This window comes from Merops nubicus, unplaced genomic scaffold, assembly GCF_000691845.1.
Source record: "Merops nubicus isolate BGI_N331 unplaced genomic scaffold, ASM69184v1 scaffold20688, whole genome shotgun sequence".
Taxonomy (NCBI): domain Eukaryota; kingdom Metazoa; phylum Chordata; class Aves; order Coraciiformes; family Meropidae; genus Merops; species Merops nubicus.
Window position 1 is genome coordinate 3,152 of NW_008623917.1, and position 11,713 is coordinate 14,864.

General features: G+C 40.0%; 1 protein-coding gene across 1 annotated transcript; it reads left to right on the forward strand.

Annotated features, from left to right (window-relative positions):
• The first annotated feature begins 735 nt into the window (after nt 1-735).
• On the forward strand, nt 736-10,093 carry NCF4 (neutrophil cytosolic factor 4, 40kDa). The gene is made up of 10 exons (XM_008945247.1): nt 736-949; nt 2,685-2,769; nt 4,203-4,356; nt 4,655-4,725; nt 5,505-5,632; nt 6,444-6,501; nt 7,919-8,017; nt 8,753-8,883; nt 8,972-9,037; nt 9,840-10,093. Exons 1-10 carry the CDS (start codon nt 918-920, stop codon nt 10,066-10,068), a joined length of 1,053 nt encoding a protein of 350 aa, XP_008943495.1. The 5' UTR covers nt 736-917; the 3' UTR covers nt 10,069-10,093.
• The last annotated feature ends 1,620 nt before the right edge of the window (nt 10,094-11,713 follow it).

Below are 11,713 nucleotides of genomic sequence, written 5' to 3' on the forward strand. Positions count from 1 at the left end.
AACTTTTGATAAAGACAGATCAGCTTATCCACAGTGTTAGGAAATGATGGTTTCCTTGTCAGTTCCTTTTATTTTCTTCTTGAAAGATTGTCTTCTGACGTTATACAAAGGCTCCATCACTACACTTTGTGTACAAGGCAGGGCAGTCAGGATTCTCTTCGAGTGAGCCATTAACCTGACTTTGTAGGTCACAAATGTGGATTGAGCACACAAAGCTGGAAAGATCTCTGTTCTTTCAAGGACTCACATCTTCCTTACATTGATCCACCCTTCAAAGCTCATTTCCTAATCTCCTGTGCTTGATACCCTGGTACCCATATGTTTGATAAGGTTGAATTTCCTGACCATACTTTCTGCTCCTGCTTGAAAATTTATTCTTTAGCTCCACCTCCTGGCTCCTGATCCTTGAAAAAGGGAATTCTCAGGAATCACAGAGCCTCAAGAAGGGGATAATTCAGCAGCATTCATCCTAGTTTAGAAATCTTAGTGTAGAGGTGTATATGGGGACATTTTAGTTGGGGCAAACCAGTTTGTTGAGCCCACTCATACTGGCTTTCTGTGGAGGCAGATGTTTCAGAGAAAATGTAGACAATGGAATATGTGACTTGTAGTTTCTGGGTTTTGTTCAACTTTTGGTTTCTCAACTGTGCAGTTTCGATACATGACAGACATCACCAAACAGTCTTTCTTTATGACTTTTTTTTTTCTCTAGCACTTCCTCAATCTCATGGGGGTGGGGAGATAAAGGAGAAATCGTCTGACACTGAAACATTGAAAAAAGGTCTCTGAGGCCTTGCAAAGGAGTCTTGATTCACACAGGGAGAACTGCTGTGACTGTCTTCATCCTATCCAACCAGGAACTGGCCAAGAAGTGGAGGAATAGAGCTTAGCCATCTGGATTTAAGAAGCTGAAAACCATGTCTCTTCCCCGACAGCTGCGAGAAAAGAGGTAGTGTGTCCCTCCCTCCTCCCACCTCCCCACAAGCCTCCATGTAACTGTTCTTTTCATTTGGATGCACATTTCTTTGGTGATTCTAGAAGGCTTCTTGCTATCCTACCTTCCAAACTAGGCTGCTCAATGTGGAGCAGACCATTTCTTAAGTTGGAGTGGAGTTTCTTCTTCCTGTGAGGAATATTCACCACGTAGGACAATAATGGATCATTGTCCTCTTTTTAGATGCAAACAGTTTCCCTTTTCCTGGGGTTTGTGATGTGAGTGTTTGTGATATGACTAATTATATCTCTTCATCTCCATTACCACATCCCTCTTCACAGTAAGTGGTAGTATTTACGGTGTTGTGGGTGGTGCTGGTTCATGCCATTCTCCTCGTCCAGCTATTGCAAGACTTTGCATCATTGCTTCAGCCTTCCAGATGGGCTATGCATTGTGGGAGTGCCTGCTTGGGATATTCTCCTAGCAGAATAAACTGCCTTGGTTTTTGTGCTATCAGAATATTAAATATTACATCAGCCTGACATTTCTTAGAGGATCCTTTTTAAAGCTTCTCTTTCTCTCTACCTCATTTGTTATCCTTTCTTCCTCATTCTAGACCCTTTTTAAGGGTTAATACAAATATCACTCTAACAACATTGAGTTCTAAGACTGAAGCAAAGGTCATTTTGTCCTCTCTTTGTCAAAGATGTTATGCCAAGCAGAAGATCCCAGAGGAAAAAGCACCTACCAGTCCATGCTATTTTATTGTATGGTGAATATAGACAAGAAACGTAAGGGTGTGGTCATATGGCTGATCTTTAGGTGTTCCTGCAGAGCTACTTTCTTCTCTCTTGCTTCAAATCCAGCACTTCTAGGATCTGCAAAGCTTGTTCTAACCTTACCCACTATCATGTGTTCCTTCACACATTTTTGGCATTTTCAAACAAGTATCTCTGTGCTTCCTTCAGGTTGTCCACGGTGACTGGGAGGTCTCCCTGTAAATGTTTGCTAGGCTGCTCATTCTTTTATCAAAGCCTCTGTGAAAGTCTGTCATGTTTACAAGGAAACGTGGCAACATTCTGACAGCTGGTGCAGGCACTAGTTATGCTATAGAACAATACTATATCTTTGTATCTTTGCCTTTTTTTTTCCCTTTTCTGTTTGTGCTTGTCCTTCTGTTGTTTCTTATATGTTTAAGGTACATGATATACATCTTGCACATAGAGTAAAAAGGTTTTATGAGTTACCTTTGTGCTGCCAGTTGCTACAGCACGTAGCACAGCAAGCTCTTTTCTCAGGGCTCTTTCCTCTTCCTTATAGTGATGCAATAATAATAATAACAGTATAAATCATCTAATGATCTCCTTAGAATAACAGATACCTCTGCAGAGTTATTGTAGGTCTACTAAAGGAAGGATTAAGAATGTATCCACAGTTGATCAGGTTTCTCAGGGAAAGCTCAAGTGTTTCTTTTGTAGCCCTGCTACTCTAGGAAGCCTAGGAATGATAGGGATGTTTTTTAGGCTTGATGAATCTTTACAACGGTCACTGACTTGTGCTGAACTTACACAACTTGATATCTCCAGATCAGACTTCCAGAGAACACAAATGCCATCACGAGTTTCTAACTTCTTGATTTGGACACTAGATAATGTGATGTTGCCTAAATATCTTTGTTCTGTATGGCATAGAGACCTCCAAAGGCTAATACCAGTATGAGTAACCTAAACCTTTTGTTCCTTTTTCACAGTGATTTTGACCAGCTTCCAGATGATGTACCTGTTTCAGCTAATATTGCAGATATTGAAGAGAAGAAAGGCTTTACTAATTATTATGTAAGAAGGGAGATTTATGCTGTCTCTATATGCCCTCGTCTGGGACTGATTTGGTTGTGGGAAGAAAAATGCAGTTAATCTGGTGTAGTTGCTTTTTGACATGAATAGCTGGGTGTGGAGAACTTCCCAGTGCTTCCTTTTCTCCAGCATAGAGGTTAGTCTATGGCAGATTTGGTCTTAAATTTCATTGTCTGGGTGGAATGTGACAGAGGTATTGTCTAACATTGCTTGTTTTCTAAATTCTTACCTAATTTCTGATCTATTTCCTATTAAAGTGTTGTATCTCTGGTGAAGATAGTGGGAAAGGAATTCAAAGAGGTTAGAAGGGCAGGAACTTGTCTTCCATTATTCTATAGTACTAGCAAGTTAGGATCATAGAGTCACTTCAATTGGAAAAGACCTCTAAGATCATTGAGTCCAACCATTAACCCTACTCTACCAAATCCACCTCTGCGCCAAATCCTCGAGCACCACATCTCCATGGCTTTTAAACACAACCAGGGATGGTGACTCAACCACCTCCCAGGGCACGCTGCAATGCCTGACAACCCTTCCAGTGAAAAAGCTCTTCCTAAAGTCCAGCCTAATGCACCCCTGGAGCAGCTTGAGGCCATTCCTTCTTGTTCTATCACTAGTTATTTGTGAGGATGCTTCCATCTCCACATAAGGTAGCACAGTAGTCATGGAGGAGCACACAGGAAGGGAATAGTAGGGAAATCAGGTTTTCTAAAGAGCGACCTGACTTCTGCAGGTTATGCTGCTTTTGCTGGAGATGATGCTCATAAAACCTTCCCACTGCAGCATGCAGGTTTTACTCTGGAATATAGAGATGTTTGGTTGCTCTGCCTTTATATTTTCTGAAGGATCTGGCTACAATGTGACTCAGAGGTTAATCCATGGAAATGGCAGGCTCCTTCAGAGCAAAGCAATTTGGGCAAAAGATAAGAAGGAAGATAGTGGTTGGAAGAGGTCAGACCATAATTTCTGAAGTTGTGTACTTTGAAGTCAAAAAGCAGTATGAAATCCTTCACCCCTGAAAATCCATTCATTTGGATGTTTGTCTAGAGATTTAGATGTCCAAAACATTCTACTATAAAATATTTGTTTTTACCTCTCTAATATGTTTTTTTTTATTTTTTTATTTTTTTTTTTGACACTGCAGGAAAGTGTACGAGCATCAAATAGCATCTAGTAATTCAGATTTCTTTTTAAGATTATGTAATGGAAAGCAGCCAGAGGGACATGATCCTGGACCCACCCATATACCACAGTGTCTGATGCTCATTGGTTATTTTCTAGTACCTGAATCTGCAGATGCTTAACTGAAGTCTTGCTTTCCACTCTGCCCCTAAGACAATATTCCCACTACCAGACCACTGACGTTCTGTTCCTATGGTATGCACATCAGCTTGAACCCCCCTTCTCTGTTCCAGATGTTTGTCATTGAAGTAAAGCTGAAAGGTGGTGGCAGGTACCTGATTTTCCGACGCTATCGTCAGTTCTATGCCCTGCACACCAAACTAGAAGAGAGATATGGGCCAGAGAGCCAAAGCAGCCCTTTTACCTGCACACTTCCCATACTGCCAGGTAAGCTCTCAGTACCAAATGTGTGTACAATTAGCAGCTTGCTCAGCCCCAGGCTGTCCTGAAGAGTAGTGTGCTGTCGGGAAGCAGTGGTGATGGGGAGCTAGTTCCCAGTTATGGATGCTGGAGAAGTCAAGTTCCATTTGCGGTTTCTTCACTTGTGATAAAGTTCATTTAGAAACAATGCTTTAGGAAATATATATTTTCTTGGAGAACCTACAATCGCCTCTTCGCTTCAGTTCTTTGACAGCCTCCATTTTTTTCCCCCTTCAATAACTGTCACAGGTTCAATATTTTCCAGGAAAAGTTTATGTTGGGGCCAAGAAGGAGATTGCTGAGAACAGGATTCCTATCCTAAACGTCTACATGAAGGTAAAACTTAAATTTAAGGTAGAGATTGCACTGAACATGGCAAATATTTACCCCTTGAAATCAGCTAAAAGACAGTACTGTTGTAGTCCTAGGTATCTGCTTCTCTTTGTATCACTTTTCCTGGAGACACGGTGTCCATGCTGTGGGGCAACCTGCAGTCCTGTTCCCCAGACTGGACTGTAGGGTCTCCTGGAGTATGCAGCTTTACAAAAGCTCCCTGTCTTCATAGATGGAGAGATATCCTTATAAAATAAACCCACAAGGTGGATGGAAAACATGTGGCATGGATATGGAGCTGGTGTGTGCACCCAGGGGACAACGACAGTAGGGTGAGCTTCTGGGTATAGCTGTTCTACAGTGAAGACACAGCCAATAACATCAAGGAGAGAAATTCTTTGTGTGCAGGTTAACTGAAGACCTGACTTCAAATCAATCAAAGTCTGAAGGCCTGGCCAAGACTTCCAGTACTTAGGACAGCCTTCTTCCCACAGCCATTCATGTTCTGAGGGGAAACACAACGACCAATTTACTCCTTCTGCAGTAAATCAGGCACAAAAAGAGTGAAGCGATACACTGGCCAACTCCAGGAATAGAGGAGGAACTGTCAGCTCTTCAGCCATGTCCTGCTGAGTGAGAAGGGAGAGGAGGGAGTTTTTTTGGCAGTAATGAATATCCTTCGTGATCCTGTAGGTCAGAAAGGCATAGCTCTAAGATGTAAATAAAGAGAGAACTGGTCTCTCCCACTGTTACACTCTGCTTCCTACTTGTTCTTGGCACAGAATCTACTCTGCCTACCCGCCTGGGTGTTGATGGATGAAGAGGTTCGGCTGTTCTTCTACCACTCCACCTTTGATGGGGAGCAGGTGCCTCACAGGCTGAGACGCCTTCGCCCACGGACACGCCGAGTGTAAGAGATTGACATGTTGTTTTCAGCACTGATGGAAGAGATGCTCTCCAGTTTGGAGGGGGAGAGAGAAATTAGAATCACCACTGTGTTTCCCAGGGGAATCCATGAAGTCTTAATAGGAGAATCTTTGTGGTAGAGTGAATACAGCCTATTTTTTTTTGTTTTCCATCATCTCAAATGTTTAAAGTGAATGTGGTGCTTGCATTAAAGGAAACTTCCAAAATAAGAGTGTAGCTTGCTTTTAAAAAAATGTTGCTCAGCTCTATCTGTTAATAATTATTTAATGGTAATATTTGTTATAATGTGCAGAATATACAGGCCAAGCTTGCACCACTGAAGTCCATGTGAGTTTTGGCACTGAATTCAACGAGACATGGTTCAGACACTAAATGAAACTGAATATTTCATTTTTCCTGTCCTTAGTCTAGACAGGGGCCTGTCCTACACAGCAGTATTGATACCCATTTGGAGAACTGCTAAGTAGAGGTCATACTTCATTACCTTTCAGTCAAATTAATTCTCCTTTCAACATAGCAAAGATGGAGCCACTTCCTTTTCACTTACCTCAAACAGGGCAAAAACTCCAGGTGTGGACACGTCCCTAGAACATCTGTATGACAGCAGAGTTTAAACTGAATCTCCTATTTATTTACTTCATTCCTGCACACAGATCCTCATACAGTTTCTCCGGTGATCTATGGCTTGACTGCCTCTTAAATAACACAAATACAGAGACTGCACTATTGATTGTGTAATATTTTGGAAGATTAGAAAGACATATTTGCCTCTTTATTGCCTGCTTTATTTGCAGGAAAAGCATTTCCCCTCAAGTGCCTCCTTTTGACCGCATGGCAGCTCCACGGGCTGAGGTGAGTACTCTCCACAATCTGCCACAGGATAGAAGATTAAAATCCCTTTCACTCTGATATCTCATTGATCAAGCTGCCTTTTCCAATTAGAGCTAGGGGAAAGAAAGGAAGCTGAAATCAAGACAGGAAAGCAATTGATTTTAACAACAGGGGATGAAAAGATGGAAAGAAGTTTTCTGTGCCTCCTTAATTTAGTAGTAAGAGGGTCTGTTTTGAAGCCAGAATGGAAGGAGGTTCAAAATGAGTACAGCTCACTGACAAATGATCCATATTTACATAGTGATGGCCATAAATTAAATTTATAACAAGCACAAGCTTCAGTCTCATCGACTTCAGCCTATGTTTAGAAACTTTGCAGGTGAGGCATCTTAGTATTTTCTGTGATGTGTTATACTGAGTAGTGTCTGTACTCTTGTCTTTTGCTGTATATTGTCTTGGTTTTAAGCACATGGAACTGCTTTGTAGCCAGGGCTTGTCTGAGCATGCTCTTGCTTCCTGGAACATGTCACTTTGCCATGTAAGATAGAAAAAAACCCCATGCAAATGCTCTGAGGTTAGTTGGGTTTTGTTTTTTACCCTGAGTATGACAGAACTTGGATCAGTCATATCTCTTGTTTCATCTATTAATTCATTAATATTGAGTATAGCTACCAAAACTTTTGAATTGATGAAAAAAAGCTTTTGAAAGTGCTATCAAGTCAACATATGAACTACTAGCACAACAGTAGCCATTGTCTTTTTTTTTTCCTTAGGAGAACTCTTGGCATTAACAAGACCAAAAGAATCATCTCAACACAGAATAAAGAACATATTTTCATTTTTGCTCCTCTAAAAGCATTTAAATGACTGCTATGTTCTCCAAGGACAAGGAATTTGGTCATTTGAATGAATCAAAACCAGCTTGTCAGGGCTGGTAGGGTGGTAGCATGTGGTTGCCTCTTTTTTTCCCCCTTTTTTCCTTGAAGGGTGCATCTAAGTTCTTCTATGTGATGCTTTGCAATGAATCTGAAAGCTGTAAAACTGCAACCAGAAATTATACATATTTTTTCAATTTTCAAGATTTCAGGTTTTCAGGATGTGGATTGTCTTCAGCTCTGTTGATTTACCTTCTCTTAGGTGTCTTCAACATCTATATTTATTTCTCTGCTGTTCAGTGCCCTGCTACTTTAAGAATCCTACCATGTAGCTCTCATAGCTGTGTTTATCCTAGTGCCTTCACTACTTCTTCAGAGCATTTTTGTGTGAAAATTGCAGACTATGGTCATATATATATGACCTTAGCCCAGGAACACATCTATGATGACACGCTGTGTACTATGGTGCTGCTTTGTGCTCTCACCCCAAGAGAAGAATGGAAAGAGAGGTTGACTTTTGCAATTCTGTGAATTAATCATTTAATTGTTTTTACTTTCCATAGGCACTGTTTGATTTTTCTGGAACCAATAAATTGGAGCTCAGCTTCAAGAAGGGAGACTTGATCTATCTACTCAGCAGAGTAAATAAAGACTGGCTGGAGGTAAGACTGCAATAGTGGTACTAATTTATTACCTTGAAATACATGAGTAGAAAGGGCTTTCCTGGACCTTGGGACTTGTCTCCTCCTTTCAAGGAGAAACTGTATGATAATCAGGTCTTCCTCTCAAGAATACATCCTTTCCTCCAGCTTTGGAATCATTTCCTTCCTTGATGGTTCTTATCTTACAAATTTTCTGCCCTCTAGACTTCAGTTTTCATTTGCATTTGCTTCTGCTGGAATGTTTTTAAATTCCTTGGAAGTGATTAGAACACAAAAAGGCCACAGAAAGGAGATGGAAACTCCATTTCAGTGATTAATTGGTTTCTTGCCTCAGGGTGAGTTGCTTTATACTTCATGCTTCATACCACAATGCACGTCAGCATGATTAGAGAGAGCTTGGGCAATGCAGCAGTGTCCTGAAAAAGGATGAGGAGAACATGCTGTGTGTTTGCTGATATGGTATCTCTGCTTGCTCAAACCCCACAGCCTTTCTTGGTAACCATCTGACTTCCATTTTTTACACACTGTTTCACTCCCCTGCCTTGTATTTGACTGTGCAATTGTATCATCTTTTAGTAGAGATGCCACCAGGTCACTTCCATAGACATTATTTTCTTGATTATAGCAGAAAAGTTCTTACTGTTGTTTCCACGAAAATGAGTTGAATTCCAGAACTTATTATATGTGCCCAAAAGGACATTATTTGCTTCATTCTAACACTTCCTGTCATCCCAGGGCACAGCTGATGATGCCACTGGGATTTTCCCATGTGCTTTTGTGAAGATCATAAAAGATTTACCACAGCAGGAGGGTGCAGTGAATAAAGTTCGCTGTTACTACCATGGTGAGACTGTGAGCACTGTCAGGTAATGAGAGTCTTGCAGTTTGCTGCTGAAGAAATGCCAACAATTCCCTTTTCATGATATGTAATGATTAGATTTATTCTTGCTACAGGGACATCTCAGTGGAAGAGGATCTGAGCAGCATTCCATCATTTAAAGATCTCATGGAATTGATGAGGTACAATGCAAGCAGTTACCTGAATGTTTAATATCATTTAAACTTTGGTCAGGATCCTTCCAGTCCTGTATTTTCCCCATTCTACTTGGTGGTCATCATGATTTGGGTGTGAAATACCTTTCAAGAGTCCTGAAGAAGTTATCCTTTGACTTGGCCTAGGGCAGACACTGTGCAGACACTGGTCCACCTTGGGTTTTTCAGGCAGGATGGAATGCCACATACTTCTAACTCAACTGTGCTGGGTAGAAGTTTCCATTTCTTGTTCTCATGTCAGAACCACACCCCCTGCAAGGTTCTTTTGTCTGATAGACCTCTTCAGGATCCAGAACACCACCTTTTAACCCCTATTAAACTAGTACTAAATCAGATTCATTTAGTGTTTAACGTCAAAACAGTAGAACATCAAATATTAGCAATAAACCCCCTGTGCCAGTATTCTTTCATTCCTCAACCAGTCTTCCCCTCAAAAAAAAGTGATCATAAGTAAGCAAAAGTGGGTAGTAAATATAGTCAACCCATGTATGGGAATTTTATCAAACTCACATATGAATTGTGCCATGCTGGTGATGTTACTGAAACAGGTTCTTGGTTCTAACAGATTTCTAGTATTTATAATATTGAATTTATAAAATTTATCATTTCTGTATGATTTCTAGTACTAGCTGTATCAAGAATGCCAAGACACCCAAGGCTTTGTATGGCTTTTACCAGAACGAATTAGATTGCCAGTATATTGTTCCTCATGCAGTACCTTCCAGACATTCCTTCATTTCTGGGGATCAATCACTTTCTTTTCCACCAGGCAGGAATTTGACCAAGATGACATTGCTTTGAATTACCAGGACGTTGATGGGGATCTGATCCGGTTGCTCTCTGACCAGGATGTTGAACTCATGGTGTCTCAGAGCAAGAAAAGACCCTCTGAGAAGCATTTCTTCCCTTGGAAGCTGCACATCACTCACAAAGATGACTTGGGTGTCTACAACACTGGTCCAGGAATAGGTGTTACTCAAACACTAAGAACAACATAAGTGCTATGTAGAGACATTCCAGTAGCTTCATTCCAGAATGGCTTCATAAGCTTTTTTTTTTCCTAGACTGCCATAATTTTCTCTTCACTTGCTGATATGAAGGTTTGTGTGCCAGTGCTTATGAGTGTGTATTTTTTCTCTGTCATCTGGGAGCCTGCCTGGGCGTTCAGAGCTCCTTCTGCGAGCATCAAGAAAACAATTTTTAATATTTCAGTAAAGAATTTGCAGCCCACCTTTGCTTTTTCCTTTTCACTCACCAATGTTTTGATTGCTGTGAATCAAATCTTGTGGTGTTTCTGTTAGATCTTTTTGTAATTGTACAGATGACTTATTTCTGCACTCTGGAAAAAAATTGTGTAATGCCTATTTAAATTACAATTTCTTCTCTATCTTCTGCTTTCAGTCATCTCATTGCATAGTAGAACTAACAAGAAATTACTGTTACAGATTCTTCAACAAATAAAGTTACAGATGAGGGTTTTTTTATCAGTTTCTATTCAAAAAGTTTTTCTGGGGGGAATGAAATAATTCTGCACCTTTTTCTTTTCTTTGAAAATATCTTTGAGATAATTTTGAAGAGTTTGAATGTTACCTATTCAATTTTCCTTAAAGTGGAGTTCATTATTGAAAAAAAGATATCATGCAATGATTTCTTTAATGGTCATGCAATTAAAATGTTTCCTTCTTGAACAAATTTACAACTGCTTGCAAGAATAAGTTATATATTTTACATAAATTATTTGATACCCCAAACACTGTATTTTAAATCTACCATGCAGTCATAGCATCAAAGAGATACCACCAAGTATAATCAGTAAAATATAAGAAGTTGGAAGAGTTTTTGAACACCTTACTTTGGATTTGACTGTTCATTTCTGTGGCATTAAGGTACAATTCCTCATTTTAAAAATTATTTGTCCCTGACGTGCTGCTAAAATTTGTAAAGGGAAGGTTAACAAGTATCTGAATGAATGCACTAAAAACCAGCCAACCAACCTGCTCCTCCCCAAACTGGCAAAATAATGTGTTCTCTTTTTCTTAAATGTTCCCTGTAATGCTAGAGGTTAACAAGATCTTCAGCAACTACAAAAATATCTAGGGTGAGTTATATTTTAAACTTTGTTGTTGTTGTTTCCTGATGTATAAACTTATTTATATACATAAGCTTTAATATTCTGTGATTTCTAGCCCTGCATTTATGCATATAAGTGTATTGGAAATAAAGAGTTTATATTTAAAGATAAGCATATTGTTTGCTATATTTGGATCCATAAATCATTTCTTATTTGACATTTAATAAAGTGTGTAGTTCTAGCAGTACACCAATCCTGTGCAGCCAAAGGTTCCACCTGAAGAATCCATGCATATTAAATTCCAGAGGTATATAATGTATTCAGAGTATGTCTTCCTTTTTTCCTAATGATGGAGTGGTTGAGTTGACCTCAGTTACTGAAGCTCTAAGTTCCCCTTTCAGAGGCATTGTAGCAATGTGGTTGAGGAAGGAGATGAAGCAACGTACAATGATAATGTCAGTAATCTTACATCTTGTGATGCAGAAGAAAACAGACTCTAAGTTTGAGACCTCATCAGCCTGCAGAGCTTCTGGTGTGCAGGGTTACTTGTGACCTGTTCCTGGAATTCAGCA

Excerpts from the sequence above, each read along its gene's own strand:
- NCF4 (XM_008945247.1), top strand. The coding sequence starts at position 918 with ATGTCTCTTCCCCGACAGCTGCGAGAAAAGAG. Across the intron at positions 4,357-4,654 it reads CACACTTCCCATACTGCCAG|GAAAAGTTTATGTTGGGGCC; the intron begins GTAAGCTCTCAG and ends AATATTTTCCAG. Across the intron at positions 4,726-5,504 it reads TCCTAAACGTCTACATGAAG|AATCTACTCTGCCTACCCGC; the intron begins GTAAAACTTAAA and ends TTCTTGGCACAG.